Source organism: Colius striatus, chromosome 24 (assembly GCF_028858725.1).
Source record: "Colius striatus isolate bColStr4 chromosome 24, bColStr4.1.hap1, whole genome shotgun sequence".
In the NCBI taxonomy this organism is placed as follows: domain Eukaryota; kingdom Metazoa; phylum Chordata; class Aves; order Coliiformes; family Coliidae; genus Colius; species Colius striatus.
Window position 1 is genome coordinate 5,577,795 of NC_084782.1, and position 17,854 is coordinate 5,595,648.

The 17,854-nt window shown below is 62.9% G+C and overlaps 1 protein-coding gene across 8 annotated transcripts in view; it reads left to right on the plus strand.

The window, feature by feature from the left end:
* The first annotated feature begins 2,763 nt into the window (after positions 1-2,763).
* The window catches only part of MACF1 (microtubule actin crosslinking factor 1), a 136,257-nt gene continuing 121,166 nt past the window's right edge, over positions 2,764-17,854 (plus strand). For 5 of the 8 annotated variants that reach the window (XM_062014333.1, XM_062014336.1, XM_062014334.1 and 2 more), the window contains exon 1: positions 2,764-2,958. In XM_062014333.1, the coding sequence (XP_061870317.1) occupies positions 2,865-2,958 (94 nt within the window). In that variant the 5' untranslated portion in view covers positions 2,764-2,864. The remainder of the gene's footprint in view (positions 2,959-17,854) is intronic. The other 3 variants (XM_062014339.1, XM_062014342.1, XM_062014341.1) reach the window with 1 other exon arrangement.

Sequence of the window (17,854 nt, forward strand, 5' to 3'; positions counted from 1 at the left end):
GTCACAGAATCCCGTCTCATGCAGATTCCCCATTAAAAATAACTGGTGAGGTGCAGCCAGACGGTGCTGAGCTGGGAAGAAAGAGTTTGGAGACAGTTTTGTGTCACCAGGTTTGGAAAGGAGCTGAAGTATTGATTCAGAGCGTTGCATTATTCAGCGGCAGCGTCTGCAGCATCCCCGGCCAGCCCAGAGCCCAGCCCTGCCGCGGGGCCCTGGCACTGGGCGGCACTGGGCAGCAGGGATGGCGGCTACTGGGACGTCCCAGGGGCAAGCTGCCACCTCCTGGTGTGCCTGGGGACAGGAGCAGGGCTGGGCTCCCTGGGACCCCGGGGCAGTGGCACTGTGGGGATGTCCAGCGGTGAGGATGGAGCCTGGGCACGGTATGGGGCTGGGGAGCCCCGTCCCACACACCTCGTGGCTATTGCAGAGGTGGCACGAGAGCATCAGGGGTTTGGGGGGACACATGGATCTGGGGTGCTCTTCCTCCTCGCTGCCCACTGGGCTGACAGTCCCTGCACCCCTCCAGGCCAGAGAAGGATGTGGCTGTGCCATGGAGGTGCTGGTGCTGTGGGGCAGGGGCATGGATGGGACACGCTGCTCCCCTCTGCAGCCTGTCTGTGCCCACACCCTGGGCCCCTCTGCTGCTGGCTGGGTCCCCAGGCAGCCTCTGGAGCCGTTCCCTGCTTTGCTGGCATCACCCTGGCACGGGGGGAGCGGGGGCTCTGAGTCTGGCCCCTGGCTCCAGTCGCTTGGCAGAGGGTGAGGATGGTGACGGGAAGCGAAGCTGCTGGGGGAAGAAAAGGCTTTTTCATCCTAAACGTGTTTGTAGTTGGTGCTGCCAGGGGTCAGGGGCTGCGGGGGGTGCTGGGGTGTGAGGGGAGGAGGCTCTGGGCGGGCCAGGGGTCATGGGGGAGGTGTCGTGGGGGCTTTCCAAGGGCCGTGTTTGCTCGGTCTGAAAAGGCTCCTGGGAGTCCTTTGTCACTGGGAGCGTCACCCCAGCGCTGGCAGCCGCGGCTCCGCTGAGCCCAGGGGGATGTGCCTCGGCCTCGGGGACGTGGGAACAAACCTCCCCATTCTCTGCTGCCTCGGGAGCAGCAAACCTGCCCGTTGTGGGCACGGGGCAGGTTTTGGGCAGCTCTCCCCGTGCCCGAGGAGGATTGAGAAGTGCCAGCTGCCCAGTGCAGCTTCCCCCTGTTCCCTGGGAAGGTGTTTTTGGGGTCAGATGGCTGTGGTGAGCAGAGGGTGAGGATGGAGGGGCCGTGTGCCCTGTGAGGATGAGGATGGAGGAGCTGTGTGCCCTGTGAGGGTGAGGATGATGATGGCAGCCCCATCTCAGCCCCGCTGGGCACAAAGACCGCTGTGCCACGAGGCCGCCGCGCTCCCTGCACAGAGGCACCGCCGGGGCTGCACTGGGCAGCAAGAGGCCGTTAATTACCTCCCCTAATGAAGGCAGGATGGTGAAGGGGAGATGCCCCCGAAGCAGGGGTGAGGGGCATGATTTGGGCCCCCTCTTCCTGCTGCCCCCAGGGCTGCAGGAGGATGAGGATGAGGATGAGGATGAGGATGATGGTGGTGGTGATGTGATGTGCAGCGCCTGCTGCCTCCCCTGGCCCGGGAGGTTTGGGGGGGCTGTGGCTGACGGTGGGGAGACACCCGCCGTCTGTACTGAGTGGGATGGGGCTTTTCTCGTTGCCATGGTTACCCAGCTGGCAGAGCCGGGCCCTGCAGTTGCCACGGCAACGGCGCAGCCGGGGTGAAAAAAGCAACATCTTGTGGTGGCCAAAAAAGGCCAGGATTTGCCCTGGCGGGTTGAGGGGGCGGGATCCGGCCTTGGGGGTGCTGTGTGGGCTGAATGGGGGGTGCTGAGGAGACTGGGCTGTCCCCTGGCCTGGAGGCAGCCACCCACTGCCCCCGTGGGCTCCGGGGGGCTGGGGTTTGGGGGGTGAGTGGGGTTTCTGGGGGATGTGGGGGTGCCAGGCAGGTTTGGTCTGTACCCCCTCCGCATGGCCCCATTTGCCTCTGGCCTCACTGTGCCCCTCGGTGGGATCTTTCCACCCCCTCCAACCCCTCCAAGGTAGTGCCAAGGGCTCCCTGTCCCCACCCCAGCCTTCCCAGCCCTGGCTCCCTCTGCACAGCTCCTGCAGCCCAGGCCCACCCCAGCAGAGCACTCGGTGGCAGCGGGGACACGGAGGCGAGAGTCTGAGACCCCCCACACCACACTGGTAACGGCTCAGGAGATAAACCCCGGGCACGGGGCAGGAGCGGGGCCTCAGCCTGGCAGGCAGCTGGGATGGCCCCGGCTTGGAGGCACTGAGGGGCACCGCGATGCACTGGGTAGCACTGGGATGCACTGGGATGCACTGGTTGCAGGGCCGGGTTTACTGGGGTGCAGTCCTGGGTGCATTGGGATGCACTGGAAAGAAGTGTCTCTGAGCTCACTGTGCAGCACTGGGATGCACTGTGCAGCACGGGGGTGCTCCGGTTGCCACTGGACGGGTCAGGGTGCCAGCGTGGCTGCAGTGAGGGCGCTGGGGGGCAACGGCTGCGCTGGGAGCCCCGGTGTCACGGGCGGCTTTGCCCGGGCTGGTTCCGTCCCGCCCCGCGCCGCCGCCAGGGGTCGCTCCGGGGCCGGGGCGGGTGTGGGGGGCGGGGCTTGCGGAGTGGGCGGAGCATAGCGGGAGGGGGCGTGGCCACGGAAGGGGCGGGCCGATAAAGGGCGCGGCCTGGGCGCGGGCGTGGCCTGTGCGGGGGCGTGGCCTCCGGGGCGTGTCCGGGCGGCGGCGCGGGCGGAAGCGGCCTCAGCACAGACCGGCCTCGGCCGCCGCGCCGGCAGCTGCCCCGAGCCCGCTGGCACAAAGGCCGCCATGGCCGGGTACGTGCCGGGGCTGCTCCCGGCCAACCGCAGCCAGGAGAAGGAGTTCGTCCAGGCCTACGAGGACGTGCTGGAGCGATACAAAGGTAGGGAGGCTGGGCGGCGGGGCCTGGAGCGCGGCGGGGGCCGCCCCGCGGGGCTGAGCCGGGGCCGTGTGCCCGCAGCCGGGGCAGCCTGCGGGGACGTCCCCGTGCGGCCTGTGCGGGCGGGGTGAGCGTGTCCGGCAGATGAGCGTTCCCTGCGTGGGCCGCCCGGCGCCCAGGTGTGCCCCGTGCGTGGGGTGCCCGCGGTCTGAGCGTGCTCCATGTGCCCTGCGAGGGGTCCTGGCGCCCGAGCGTCCCCGTGTCTGAGCTGCGTGGGGTGAGAAGGGGGCGAGTGGCCCTGCTGTCCCCTACATAGGATCCCTGTGCCCCCCGCGTGGAGTTCCCGGGGTCCCTGTGCCCCCTGCGTGGGCTGCCTGGGGCTCAGCATCCCGCGGGGGGTCCCTGTGTGCCCTGCGTGGGCTGCCCAGCGCCTCAGCATCCATCCTGGCTCTGCCTTTGCCCCCGGCGTGGTGTGAGGTACCTGCGGACCCGCTGCCCCCCATCCCCACTCTGGGGGGTCTCTGCAGCCCCCGGGGGCCGGGCTGCCTGGCCCGAGCCGTGGCTTTGCCGGGGTGAAGGGCTGCGGTGGCGGCGGCCGTGCCGGTGCCAGTGTCGGTGCCGGCAGTGAGTGTGCAGTTTTGATGTCAGTGGCTCATCTCGGGGAGTTGTGAGCGTTTCCATTCTTATTATTATTGTAGATGTGTTTTTTCTCCCCTCCTTGCTGCAGAGACAGGCTTGTGCTGGAGCCCAGATCCCAGCCCCACAGGGCTCCTAGCGCTCCGTTTTGTAAGTTTAGCAGCCAAGTCTCTTTACAACGCGCCGGCCGAGCCGAGCCAGGAGCTCGCGGCGCCTGTTTCCTTTTCCTTTCTGCCTGCAGAGACAGGGGAATAATGGATTCCCCGCTCCCCGGTGCAGGGGGTGCCGCTCAAAGCTCCCAGGGCTGGGAGCGCCGCGCAGCCTCGCTGGGCTCTCGCGGGGAATGAAAGGCCCTTGGGGTGCCTGGGGAAGGCGCTGGGTGTCGTGACTCGGGCTCGTCCAAGTCCTCCACAAACTTTGGTTAATAAAAAAGCCCCTTTGATGTCGTGGGGCTCAGCGTGGAGCCGCGGAGGGAACGGTGCGGCGGCTGCCGGGGAAAGGGCCGTCGTTTGCATCGGGCTGGCTTTGTTCTGAGAAAGAAATGAAAGTGACAGGGCCTGTCCGTGCTGGTTCAGCTGGAGCGGCACCGGCTGGGCTGGGGCTCCCTCGCCCACCCCCTGCTCTGGCTCCCAGGGCCTTGGTGGAGCTCCCTGGGTTCGCCCAGGACAGGGAGGGTTTTAGGTAATGCCTGATTTCTACACGGGGTCACAGTAACAAGCTGGTGGCTGCTTGGAAATACCCTGCTGAGTGCTGTTTCATCCTCCTGTGTGGTGGAGGGGAAATGAGTGTTTACGTTCTAGAAAAGCTCCTGACCCCTTCCCAGCCCCCCACCACTCCCGGGACATCCCACTCATCTGGCTGGGAGCCTCTGCTTTGGGTCCTTGGACTCTGGGCTGGTGGCTGTGGTGTTGTCTCTCCTCTGCTTTCCCCCACTGCAGCTCCTGGAAATGGGTTGGTTTTTCCTGTCCGGAACAAGTTTCCCCCTGGTTCATCCCCTCCCCCCGCTCTTAATCCTGCAAAGGTCCAGAGTTTTTACTGAAAGCTGCCTGCTGGGACCACAGCACCTGGGGAGACTCGTGGGCTCAGTGTCTGGCTCGTGGTGGCCACCCTGTACCGGCCTCATCTGGGACCTGCTGCTGCTGCTGGCAGTGGCTCCCGCTGCTGGGAGGGCAAGGAGGACGCTTGGTGCTGCTGAAGCTGGGATTGCAAATGCCTTGCTGAGTTTCTGTGAGCTCCACTCGACTTCTAATACAAAATTAGCCTCAAAAAGCGATTGGTCTGAGCAGCGGGGCCTGTGCCATCGAGCAAACCAGGACAGGTCTGGAGGCGAGGCAGTTGGTGGCAGGGGAAGGGTCCCGGAGCTGGCGCCGTGAGCTGTGGATCTGACCTCTCCCTGACAAGCAGGGGTTAAACCAGCTGGCAGATCCTCGTGCTTTTCTTCCTTTGTAAAGCCACCCACCTTCAGCAGAGGAGAGCTGCCTGCTGCAGGGCCGGGGTGCTGGGTAGGTGTGCTGCAGCGCTGCGGTGCTGGTGCTCCGGGAGCTGGCGTGGGTGCTGCGTGGTGCTGAGGCCCAGTCCCGAGAGGGCTGGTTGGGCAAGAGGTGGGGCTCAAGGAGGGGGATGTGAGAGGGTGTAGGCTCTGGTGTCACCTCAGTGCTGCCCCGATCGTGGCTTCCTTCAGCTGCTGGCATCCCAGGGGTCACAGCACCCTCAGGGTTGTGTCCAGAGCACAGCCCAGCACCTGCAGCTCTGAGGTCTCCAGTGCCAAGACTTTCACCAGTCTGGCCCAGTTGAAAGCCAGTTTCCCAGGGCTGTGCTGGGGAGGGTTCCAGCCCCTCTTGCCTCATCGCTGGCTCATGGTGCCACGGCACATGCCGGGACGTGCAGCGCCGGTGCGAGCGCTGGCAGCAGCGGGGGGGTGATGGTGGAGCCGTAGGGACCACGCTGGGTGCTGCCAGAGCCTCAGAGCCACGGCTCAGAGGGGTCTGGGCAGGAGGGGAAGCCCTGGGCTGTGTTCCCCTGGGTGCTCAGTGTTCTGAGAGGGGCTGAGTGTGTGAGTGCTGCTCTCTGTCCCCACGGCCCACACGTCCCAGTGTGTTTTGGGGGGTGCTGACTGTACTCAGTGCCGGCTGGACGTTCCGTGCTGTGGCAGTGCAAAGGTGCAGCCAGGCTGGGAGCTCCCTGTTCAGAGCCTGTAAACATTAACTAATCAATCTAGGCGAAAACTTTGCTTTTTGGTAATTAACTCTTGGTGCTCAGGGTGGGAACCTGGAGCTGTGTTGTCCAAGAAGCCTTTTCCCACCCCAGTGCTGTGTCTGCCTGCTCCGTGGTGCCCGGCACGTGGCCTGGCTTGTTTGAACTGGGACGGTGTGGGGTGGCTTGTCACCTTGTCTGCCGAATCTGAGCCAATGTTTGGCAGGGAACAACCTTCCCAGGGGCTGGAGGAGACCTTGGAGTGGGCAGGAGAGTTGTGGGGCTTCTCTGTGAAGGCACTGGAGGGTGTTGGACTGGAGCCTCCTTGGTGGTGGGCAGCAGTCCCAGCCATGCCCAGCTGGGAAGAAATTCCTCTCTTCATTTGTTCTTCTCTTCTGCCATAAGAAATACAACTCGAGGTGTCTGAACCTCAGCTTTGGGGTCTCAGGGCTTGAAAGCCCCTTGCTATGGGTGCCCAGGTGCTGCAGCTGAGTGGCTGTGCCAGCCTGGGGGCACATGCTGCCTCCTGACCCTGGGCCAGTGCTGCTGGGGTTTCGTCCTGTGAGGACAAACGTTGTTCCTGGGTGTTGCTGAGGGGCTGCACGAGGCCTCTGTGCTGCAGTGCTGACGGGCCAGGCAGCATGGTGCTGGCTCCTCGCTGAGGGGAGGAAGCCCTTCTTCCTCTCTATTGCCCAGGAGGAGAGGTGGCATGGGCTGCTGTAGGAATGGAGAGTCCCTGGCCCAGGGAAGCAGGGCTGGGAGCCAGTGCGCTTTCCATCATCAGCCTGGTGAGCACAGAGTTCTTGGGCTGCAGGTGGGAGCTGCTGGATTCCCTGCTGGGGGGGAGGCCCAGACAGCAAGGGGGTCTCAGGAAGGTGACAGGAGCCTGGGGGGTGTCTGGACACGGTGTGGGTGACAGCCTGAGTGGAAGGTGCTGGTTTGTTTTGCCCAACAGGGAACTGAAGTGGGTTGTTTTTCAGGTGAGAGGACCCAGCCCAGCCTGCCTGGCCTGGCTGGTGCTCTGACGGTGCCTCCTGGGCTGTGCTCACCTCGCCAAGAGGCTCGTGGGCCCCCGGCATCCCCCATCACCAGACCAGGGGCAGTGATTGCAGTTGCCATCATGGTCCTGGCACCCCTGGGGCTGGCGGCTGCTTCTCTTCATTTCCACCCACTGGTCCAGCAGAGGAGCTCTGGGAGGTTGAGGTGCTGGGGTGAGGTGGCTGTGTCCGTGGTGCCTCCCTGGCACAGGCCCCGGCACGTGGCTCCCGCCGGTGAACGGCTCCGTGCCGGCCCCCTTTGATCTCGTTTCCGTGGCCAGCCTGGGGCTGGGCCCTTGGGAAGGGCTCAGGCTGTGCCCCTCCTGCCCTTCCCAGCGCTGCCGGAGCGGTTCCCTGCCCGCCCGGAGTCTCTGACCCCCGTCTGCTGGTTCCTCGCCAACCTCCTTCCCAGGCCCATCTCGCCTGTGTCAGCTAAGTTTAGACTGCTCTGGACATACCGTGGCTGATGCCCAGAGGCAAGAAACCTCCCAGAGAGAAGCAGAAAAAGAGGTTTTATTTAAGTTTCAAGTGTCTTGGCGCCGTGGTTTGAATGGCAGGGTGATAAAGCCCCTTTATAGGCACCTAAACCCAATAAACCCAGGCTGTGGCAGCAGCACGGCACTTCAGTTTGGTTTCTCCTCTCTTGGTGCAGCTACAGCAGAGCTTGGGATGGATGTGAAGCTGCTCCTCGCTGGAGCTGCCTGGATAAAGCTCAGTCCCCTGCACAGAGGGGCTGAGACCCTTCCTGGGGCCGTGGGCTCACTCTGGCTGCCGCGGCTGTGCCGGTTCCTGCGCGGGACAACGATTCGGCGCCGCTGGGACAAGGGGAGGATGTGTTGAGTGGTGTGGCTCTGCCCAGGGCTGTGTGTGGCAGGGGAGGCCCTGGAAGGAAGGGTTTTTGGGCTGAGCGTGTCGGGTGGTTGCTGGGAGCAGCTGAGGTGGGATTTGGGAGCGCTCAGGCAGTGACTCCAGCACGAGGGGCTGAGCGGAGCCGTGTGGGTTGGATTTGGAGCCATCACCTCTTGGGATGGAGCACGAACACAGCCTCATTAATGGTCCCCAGGGATGGCTTCCAGGAGCAGCCTCTGCTGTGTGGCTGTCAGGGGGAGCGTGGGCAGGGCTGGCTGATGCCTGCCGCAGGCTCAGCTCGCCCCGAGGGGCACAGGGACTGTGGGGGATGAGGTTTCTTTGGGGCTGCACATGGCAGGGTGGGATCCCTCTCCCTGAACATGGATCCAGCCCTTCCCAGCTGTTCTGCTGTGCCCAGGGCGTGGGCAAGCTGTGGATGGATCCTGGCAGCACCAGCCAGTTTGCCAGGGCAGATGAGGCAATGGCTGCCCGTGGGGCGATGGCACACCTGAGGCGGGCCTTCCAGAAGCCCTCGTTCCTGGGGCTAGTGCTGGCCATCACCCAGGACGTGTCCCCTGCAGAGCCAGCCTTTGGGGGTCTTTGGGCAGGACCTGGAAACAGGCTCCTCTTCACACCCTGCCTGGCTGCTCACGCCTTTCCCATCCTGTGGGGAACCTGCAGGGCTGCTGCTGGGAGAGCACAGTTTGGAGGCAGAGTGCTGGTCTCAGCATGGGGAGGGAAGTGGCTTCCTGGCAGCTTTTGCCTGCTGCCTGCAGGTGCTGGCCCAGCTGGCAGTGTGGACCCCTGCCTGGGCAGCCCCCATCCCCCATCTCAAGGGGCCAGGCTTGCAGCATCCTTGCTGGATGCTGACCTTGAGCTCCCCCTTCTCCTTCCAGATGCTCTTTCTCCAGGCTGACTGGAAGCTCCAGGTTTAATATCTCAGCACTGCCCTTGTCTTGGGGGGGGAGATAGGCCCACTGCCAGGTTTTGGGGTTCAAACAGCCTCCAGCTCAGAGAGAGAAAGGGCTGAGGAGATCCCCTGCACAGCAAAGCATGGAGGGTGCTTGTGTTAATAACCAGGGAAGTTTTGTTTCCAAACTCATGTCGTGGGGTTTTGTGTGTCTGGATGGATCCCACCCGGCTTGGGGGCCTGGGAGGGGGATCCTCCAGTTCAGCTTCCCGAGCAGGAGATGTGTGGTGGGGCTGGGTGATGGGATTTGGTGTGTGGACACGGTAAAACGAGTCCCGGGATGTGCTCAGAGCTGTGTCCTGCCTCTGGCTCAGATAAGCACAGCAATTCCTAGAAAGGAGGGAGTGGGGAGGGCTCTTGGGCAAGATGGTTTGGGAGATTCTGGATGCAGATCCCAGCAGGAGAGCTGGCAGGATGGGCTGGGGCTGATGGGAGCCTGGAGCTGGCAGAGGTGGGACAGGCTGGTCTGCACCAGGCACCTTGTGTTGGTTGGTACCTGGTCCCTGCCACTTCCCAGCACTGCAGTGAGTGGAGGGTGGCTGGGAGGGCACAGGCCTGTTGTTTGCTGCTTCCCTGTGCGTGACCTGCTGCATTTCCATTGTTTATTTCCTGTAGGACCCCGTTTCCCTCAGATGAGCCCCAGCCAGCGGGCACAGCCCGTGGGGCCGGCGCTGCCGTGCTGCTGCAGCAGCTGCCTGCTCCCCCTGCCCTCCTCTGCTCTGACTCAGTTCTTTTTAGCAGTGCCAGGGAAGCTTTGCAAGTCTCCCACGGGTGATGAGTGCTCTGTTTTGCACCTCTGCAGCACCTGCATGGGTCTTCTCCTCTCCCAGCCTTTGCTCTTAACCACCAAGAGCTCTGCTGGGATCCCCGTTCCCTTCCTCAGGCTCTGCTGGGACCCTTGCCCAGGTTGAGGACAGAGTCCTGGCACAGAGCGAGCTCTGCCCCGTCCTGCTCCAAAGCCCTCACTCTGCCCTTGCTGCCTCCCAGCCTCATGGAGCTGGGCCTTGGTCCTGGTGGGATGTTTGTGCTGACTCCTGGTTGTGTCAAATAAGGGGGTAACCTCTGTCTTTGGCTTTTATTAATCACTGTTCAGGTCCATGGAGGCCTTTCAGAAGTGCTTTTGCCAGCAGCTTGTTTTTCCCTGCAGGAAACTGTATCCAAGGGCTCCCGTGGCAGTGAGATTTGCCTTGACCTTGGGCAGTTTTGCTACAAGAACAGTCTCAGTGTGAGTGAGTCCTTTCCGTGTGGGGCCAGGCAGTGTCTGTAGCTCGGCCAGCCAGCAACTGCCCCGCCAGCTAATTAGCACCAATTAGCAGGCCCTGCACCACCTCCCCAGTTGAGGAACTCTTTGGTGGGTATGAAGATGACCTCAGGTGGTGCTGGGGCTGCTGTGTGGCTGGGGGCTGGCTGGGCTGGTGCTGGTGCAGCCCTGCCAGTGAGACTGTGCTACCGCCCCCCAGCCCAGCCTTGCTGCTGGGGCTCACACATCTGTGCCCTGGCTCTGCCAACGTCCTTGGCACAGCATGAACGGCTCTGCCACCCTGCTGGCAGTGGAGGCAACGTCAGTGTGGGCCTGTGCCATCCCCCCACCCGTGTGCACACGGGGCAGGGACCCCCAGGGCTGAGGGCAGTGGGGCAGCCCCGGCGCAGGGGGGTCGCTGTAGGCGCCGCTGCACGTGAGGCTGTTTCATCCTCTCTGGCTGTTTGGGATGTTTCTCGTTCCTGCTGCACGGGGCAGTTGCCAGGCTGGGAGATGCTGAGATTCCTCGGCTGGCTGGGTGCGTGGAGGCTGTCTTGGGGGCTGGGGGGGTTCCTCTGGCCCCCCCTGGCCTGCTGACAGAGCCAGCTGGAGCCGTCCTCCCTGCGCTGGGCATTCCTGGCGTTCCCATGGGGAGAGGGAGCCGGGATGCTGATGGATGGGCTCCGGAGGCATCAGGCTTGATTCCCCTTAACCCCCTCGGCACAGGGGGAGGGAGGTGCCCTTCTTCCTGTCCCTGGGGGTCCTGCTGGGTGTTGGGCTGCCTTCCCACACCACTCACCTGCTTTGGTGTTAGGTGGCACAGGAGGGAGTGGGGCAGGAGGGAGGCTCCAAACCCCCCAGGAGTGTGGGGTTACTTTTATTACCTTGGAGCAGCCACATCTGCCTCCTGCCACTGATTTTGGAGCAGCTGCCTGCTCGCTGTGGCCATCCTGGCAGTGCCTGGCAAGGGGAGGATGGAGATGAAGCAGTGGCATGGGCAGCCCTGCCCATTCCTTCGCGCTGGGCTCCTCTCTGTGCCTGCACCAGGCCAGGTCCCTGCGTGGGGGTGCTGGAGGGGAAGGAGATGGTGTTCCCCGGCACGGGGCTGTTCCTTCTCACAACCCCTTTGTCAGCAAGAATCACTTTGGGGTTTGTTGTTTCTCTTTCCTCTTTTTTCCTTTCTTTGGAGGAAAATTCCATTGTGCTATTTTTAGTGGTGACAACTTGGCTGCTCACGACAACTCCATCCTGCTCCCGGCTCTGCCGGCGGGGGCTGCCGTGGGCGTGTGGGTGGGTGTCTGTGGGGGCTGTCCCGCCGTGCCAGGGCTGTGGTGTGCTCTGCCACCGCCTCCTGCCAGCCTGGTGTCTGCAGCTCTGGCCCCACGTGTGAATGCTTGGTGGGGGCTGGCACAGCTGGGCCATTCCACGCAGCCACTCGCCGGCAGGCGCATCGGCTGCCTCTGGCCGGGATGGAGGGTCACCACTGAGCTTTGATGGCAATGGGTGCTCCAGGGGTCACCTCCAGCCCCCTCAGAGCTCTGGGAGGGATTTTGGGCCCTCGGTTCCCAGGCAGACAGCTGTGGGGCACAGGCAGCAGCTGGCCCATGGGGTTTGCTGTGCTGGCAGGGGAAAGCGGTTCCCCTGGCGTGTGTGTCTGCAGAGCTGCAGGAGAGCAGGGCCCTGTGACCCCTCAGGGGTGGCTTGGGCGAGCAGACTGGTTTTATTAACCTTCTTGTGGCTCATGTGGGGGAGTGCAGTGGGATGCTGCTTTGGGAACAGCTGGATCTGCTCCCCCAGCATGTGAGGAAGGAGCTGGGGGTCCATGTGCCGGTACTGACGGACAAGGGGAATCTCCTCGTCCTGATGGTCTCGGGGAGCTGCCACCCTTGGCTTCTGGGGGGTGATTTGGCTCCTGCAGCACACCCTCACTCTGGTTTCCCTCCTCTCCCTCTGGCAAAGCTGAAACATTGCCTGGGTGTCCCAGGACAGCTCTGCCAGGAGCTGCCGGCCGTGCGAGGCCTGGGAGGGCAGATCCTGCCCTGTGTGGTGGGTCTTGCTCAATCTGCTGGGATCCTTCTGCAGTAATCTCCCTCCATGACAAGCACATTTCAACACCTCTGCTGCTGCTGATGTGATTTATTACTTGATTTAACAGAAGGCCTGGAACATGCCCAGTGGATGCCAGTCCTGCTGAGGGGCAGTGATGAGCAGGGTGGGTGCTTGAATCCCCTCGCTGGGCTGGTTCCTGCTGCCAACCAGTCAGTCTCCTTTGGAAGCACCTCACTGCCTCGGGGGCACAAAGGCAGGGAGGACAAAGGCAGGAGGGACCTGGCCCCCAGCTGCTCTTGGGTCTCACCCTACCCTTTCTGCCAACGATTTGTGGCACTTTCCTGGTAGCTTCTCCCTGGCTGGTGGCCTGGTGTCAGTCACACCGGGGTGGCTTTTCCCATGAGGACAAGGACCTTCCGTTCTGCCTTTTCCCTGCATTGTGCTTGCCTGCCTTAGAGCCTGTTGGGTTCTTTCTCCTTCCTATTCCCTCCAACATGCTCCTTGCTGCAAATATCCCTGGGACACACGAGCCGTGCAGGGGGTGGGACATGCCTGCAGCCCCCATGGCCAGGGGCACTCGCCATCAGCCTCGGGCTCATTTGCAAAAAGGGGGGTGGCCTCAGCCATGGGAGGTTTTAACGTGCTTCATCAAATAAGGAAACGTGAGGGTTGTGCCACAGCTCTGGGTGGTCAAAGGGCGACGGGCGAGGGCGGCTGGGGCTGGGGCTGGCGAGCAGCCGCTGCTGCCCGGCGCAGGGCTGCGGGTGCCCGGCTCAGGGCTGTGGGAGCCCGGCTCAAAATGAACCTGGACAAGTACAAGAAGTTCTTGGATGGGCTCGGCACCCTGAAAGGTATTTCTGCCCCTCGGTTGTGTGGCTGTGGGAGGGGGGCTGAGCCGCTCCGGCGTCGGCTCCTCCAGTGCCACCATCTGCCGGGGATGGCTGGTGGAGGCGAGTGTGGCCCTGGGGATGCTGAGGAGCCGGTGAGGAGCCGCTGCTTCCCGGGGAGGGGGCCGGCAGGGGTGGTGCCTTCCCTGGCTCCGCTTCACTTCCCTCCTTTGTCTTGTATTTGGATTTCAAGCCGTGTTCCTGGGCACAAAGCGAGCGCCGGGGCAGCAGCTAACCCAGCCCCGGCAGCCAGGCAGGGAGACGGGAGAAGCTGCTTTGCCATAACAACTGCAGCACAAGCTGAGCTCTGGAGGTTGCTAACGGGAGAGGAGAGGCTGCTGCTCCCCTGGGCCGGGGGCTGCTGGGGCTCGGGGTGTCTGTGCCTGTGTGGGTCCTGCCAGCCCTGGCTGCAGAGCCAGGGGCACGTGGGTGCTTTTGTCTTTCCCTCCTTCTCTTTGCAGAGCTCTCTCTGCCCTCTCCCACCTCGCAGCCTCCCCCGAGAGCTGCCTGCGACACCCGATCGTGCTGGGCCGGCCCCTGGCAGGTGGCTGGAGCCCGGTGGCCGCGGGCCGGGGCTGCAGGGGCAGCGGGAGAGCGGCTCAGTTTACCTGCTGCCAGGGCAGGAGGGGATGCTTCCTTCGTTGTTCCCACCCTTCCTTTCTTTTCTCTCCCCCTCTCCCCGCTGTCAGGGGAGCTGCTGGCTCTGGGACAGCCAGGCAGCCTCGTTCTGCTGCAGGCAGCTATTGGGATTCGCTGCAGAAGGAGGACGGAGCAGAAGGCACCGGGATGCCATCTCCTGTCATCTAATAACCCTCCTATTGACTTGCCCCTTTTCTTTCAGCGCTGCCTCGGCACGGCTGGGCCCTACCAGCTGATCCCACTCTATAACAAAGGTGAATCAATCCAATGTTTAATTTAGCAGGGAGCCAAGGGAGTTGTCACCCTGCGGGCTGGCAGCCTCCCCCCGTCCCGTGCCGCTGCGAAGGGTTAATCCCGCAGCTCAGGGCCTGACAGCTGCCCTGACTTATCCTGTCCAGGACTGATATAATTCACTTTCTTATGCTGGTGTCCATCATAAATTTTTTCCTGAGCCTCGCTGCAGCTGGCTCTGGGAATCCATGTAAAAGGAGCTGCCAGTCGCCATGTGCAGCCTGGGTGTGCCGTGGCCGTGCCGTGGCCTCTGGGCAGACAGAGCACGGACGGGTGCTGGCTCGTGACCCTCCCCTCTGTGTTCTAGGGCTGCTGCTGAAGTGCTCAGGCTTGTGTAGGGGGTTTGGGGCCCCGTCTCCAGCTGCAGCTCAGCAAATTCCCCTCCTGCCTGTGAGAACGAGGTGCGAGGAGCTGAGATGACATTATTAATAGCGTTTACAAGGTGCTGGGTTGTGGGAGCTGATCTGGCAGCTTCCCCTCCCCAGGTGCTGCCCAGAGCTCTGCTGGGAGCGCTGCCTGTGCTGGCTCCTGGCTCCCTGTGCCTCTTTCTGCTCCTGTGAGCCTGCAATGGGAACACAAACCATGGGTGGCAAGTCCCCAAGAAGCCAAATCTGTAGTTTTTGGTCCGTTTTGCTGCCTGTAGCCTGGGTGATGCCGGGTTGCTGGCTGTCACCAGCTGTGTTTACTGCAGCCCTTTGCAGCTTTAACACAGTGGTGTGGGCAGGGGAGAGAGGAAGCTCTGTTGTGGGCAGGGGAGGCAGGAAAGGGGCAGGGGATGCTCGAAGGAGGCGAGAGGGCTTTTTGAGCAGGCACAGGCACCCTTTGTGTGCTGCTAGGGTGCTTCCCCATGTACCTAAGCACAGACAGGGTGGTTCTGGTTAGCTCTGCTGTGCCTGCTGGCACAGACATGGCTGTGCTGGGCATCTTGCTGTTGTGGTTTGGCATTTGCCTTGTAGCTCAGTGTGCTCTTCAGCTCTGAAAGCAGCCCCAGGCAGCCAGCCCTTGAGCTGAGGGGCTGGACAAAGCTGGAGGAAGGGAAGGTTTTATTGCTGGAGAGGTTGCTTTTCCCTTCTTCCCCCTCATCTCTATTCATCTCCCCAGGGAGATGGAGACAGCAGCGGATATTGGAGCTGGGAGCATTTCATATGTAAATGCCCGTGTGTGTAAGTCCAGGCCCCTGACCCCCGGCGCGGTGCCAACATCCATCGCTGTCAGCCCCGCCAGTCTGTGCCTTGGGCGAGAACATCCCGGTGCCCAGCGTCTTCCTGGCTGGCTGGGGCTGGGAGACCCTGCCAGACCCCTGCCCCTGTGCCAGCTCCAAAGGACGCTGCTGTGGCACAGGCTCTGACCCGGCAGCCGCTGCCCGGTGGGTTCGGGGTCACTCGGCCGTTCCGCTCCGTGTCCCGTCTCTGGTTTCCCGGGGCAGCGCCTGTCACGGCCCTGAGGTGCCCAGAGCCTCGGGCTGTGCTCAGCAAACCCATTTGATTACAAATTTATTGCTGGGTTAATTTTCCCTGCAGCTGGTTTCACTTTCTGAGGAGCTGGTCTGAGCTTGGCAGCCGGGTCAAATCCAGCATCTCCTCGTCCCGTCCCGCGCGCTGGCTCATCGCTGCCTCCATCTCCCCTTGTCCTGCCGTGTGCTTTCCCCCAGGGAGCCAGGCTCAGATTTTCCCCGTGGCCAAGCAGCCACGAGTGGGTTGGGGCTTGTTCCTTCAGCATCACACACGGACCCGGCTCTGCTGAATCCCTGCTGTTAACAGGGTGTGTGAGCTGCAAGGTGCCGGCGCTGCTGCGGGGCTGGACGGGGGCAGAGCAGGAGGCAGGAGCAGCGTCCTGGCCTGGCCCATGCCCTGGGGCTGGAGCACCACTGACACTGTTTGCTTTTGGCCTGTCATGTGATGGCTTCCCCCAGGAGCTGCCCGGGCCGGGGCTGCCCAAGGTGGCCGGGTGTGATAAGAGATCCGGGGCTGCCATCTGCCCTGGCCACGCGGGTGGAGGCCTCGGTGCCTTTCGGTTCCTCTGGCGTGTGGCTTTCCCAGCTCTGTCCATGTGTGGGGAGGAGGATGCAGCCAGTTGCTCCTGGGGAGGGATGCTCACCTCTTCTTTTAAGGACAAGAGGAAAGGGGCTGCAGTTGCCCCAGGGGAGGCTGAGGCTGGAGCTGAGGCAGAACTGTTTCCCTGAGAGGGGTGTCAGCCCTGTGCCAGGCTGCCCAGGGAGCTGGGGCAGTGCCCAGCCCTGGAGGGATCCCAAAGCCGTGGGGCTGAGGTGCTGAGGGCTGTGGGTCAGTGCTGGGCTGGGCAGGGTGAGGGCAGGGCTGGGACTGCAGCAGCTCCAAGGGCTTTGACAACCCAAACCATTCAGTGATTCTGTGGCACAGCCACGCTGTGAGGTGTCCCCAGGAGAGCACAGCTGGCAAGGGACACTCATGGACTGTGCCCTGACTGAGGATCCCCAAAACTTTATAGCTCTCCCACCACAACCTCACAGTGCCAGAGATGGTTTTTGCTCCAGAAACCACCACCACCACCCTCCTAAGAGCCCCTGATGGTCTTGGGCTGGGCTGGTGCTGCACTGTGCCTGGAGGAAGCAAGCAGGGCCATGTTAGCAACTGGATTATTTCGTTTGGTTTTTAATGGGGATTAAGTTTCTCTGTGGGAGAGCAGGTCTCTAGGGAACAGAGGTTTCAGGCTGCTGCCTCCCCCTGTTTGGTTTGGGTTGTTTTTTTCTTTTAATTCCAAATTCCTCTCTGCTGCTGCATGCCAAGGCTGGCCTGGCTGTGAGCTGGGCTGAAGCATCACTGTGGAGAGCAGCACAGCCATGAGCAAAGCCCCAGCTGAGCCCATGGGCCTGATCCCCAGGAGCATGGAAGGACCAGGGGCATCCAGACCCTGGGCAGGGTGCTGTGAGGAGGGAGCTGTGAGTGGCCTGGCTTCCTCAGGGGGCTGGGACCCCCATCTCTGATGCTGGAGCTGGCTGGCAGAGCAAGCTGCCGGCCCTTCACCCGCCTCCTGCATGGCACTAATCAGGTTTCACACTGCTTAGTTTGGGACATCTAATGAGATCAGGGCTCAAGGTTGCCTGCCTGCCCTCCATTTGCAGAGGAGAATGAGAGAATCTGCTGCTTCCTTCTCTTTGACCTCTATTTCTGAGACAGGGCTTTGTGCATCTCATGTCCTCAGCAGGCTGGGGGTGGGGGGGGTGTGGATCTCCAAGCTGTCCCTGTGTTTGCAGCAGGGTGAGGCTGCTCCAGCCCTGGGCTGCTTTGGGGGCTGAAGGCAGCAAAAGCAGGGACACAGCTCCCTCCCAGCACCTCAGGCCTCTCCCTTGGGGCTGCCAGCTCTCCTCGCTCCCCTCTTGCCGTTTTGCATCAGATTTGCAGGGAGAAGATCCGTGGGGGGATCTGGAGCCCGGGGGCTGTCGGCAGGACCGTGCCCAGGCAGCCTGGCTGGGGGAGCTCTGCCACCCCCGCACGGGGCGCGAGCTGCTGCTGCAGCCTGTGCAAACACAGCGCCCGAGCGTGCCCCGAACAAAGCGCCGCCAGTTCCCACCAGCACAACGTTTTCCTCTCGCTCCTGCTGCCAGGCAGCCGGGGGTTGCCGCTGCAATAACAAGCGTCTTTGCCCAGACACCGGCCCTTTTGTTAGCGGGTACAGAGGGGGTTTGGATGCCGGCGCTGGCCTGTGCTGGGCTGCAGCTCCACACTCCAGCCACGCTGCGGCTCTGCCGAGGTGGGCCAAGGCCTGGGGCCGCATTGGAGGGATCTTTCCAGAATTTGGGGTGTTTGGTGCTCAGCCCCTGTGGCAGCGGGTGCGGGATGCAGCCAGGGCTTGAGCTGCTCTCTGCACCGGTCTCTGCCGCTCGCCTTTGCCTGGGCTTCCGTCAGATCTGGTGGTGGGTGTCACTTGGTGGGTTGTTTGTTGCTTTGTTTTCGTTTCACATGGTTTTCTCTCCACCCAAGTGCTGTCGGGGCGTGCTGGGAATTCCGGAGCGGGTGTTTACCCAGCCCTGAGACGCCGGCTCTGGGGCGGTGTGCCGGCTCCGGCAAGGTGTGCCGCGGTGTGCTGGCTCTGGCAAGGTGTGCTGCAGTGTGCCGGCTCTGGGTAGGTG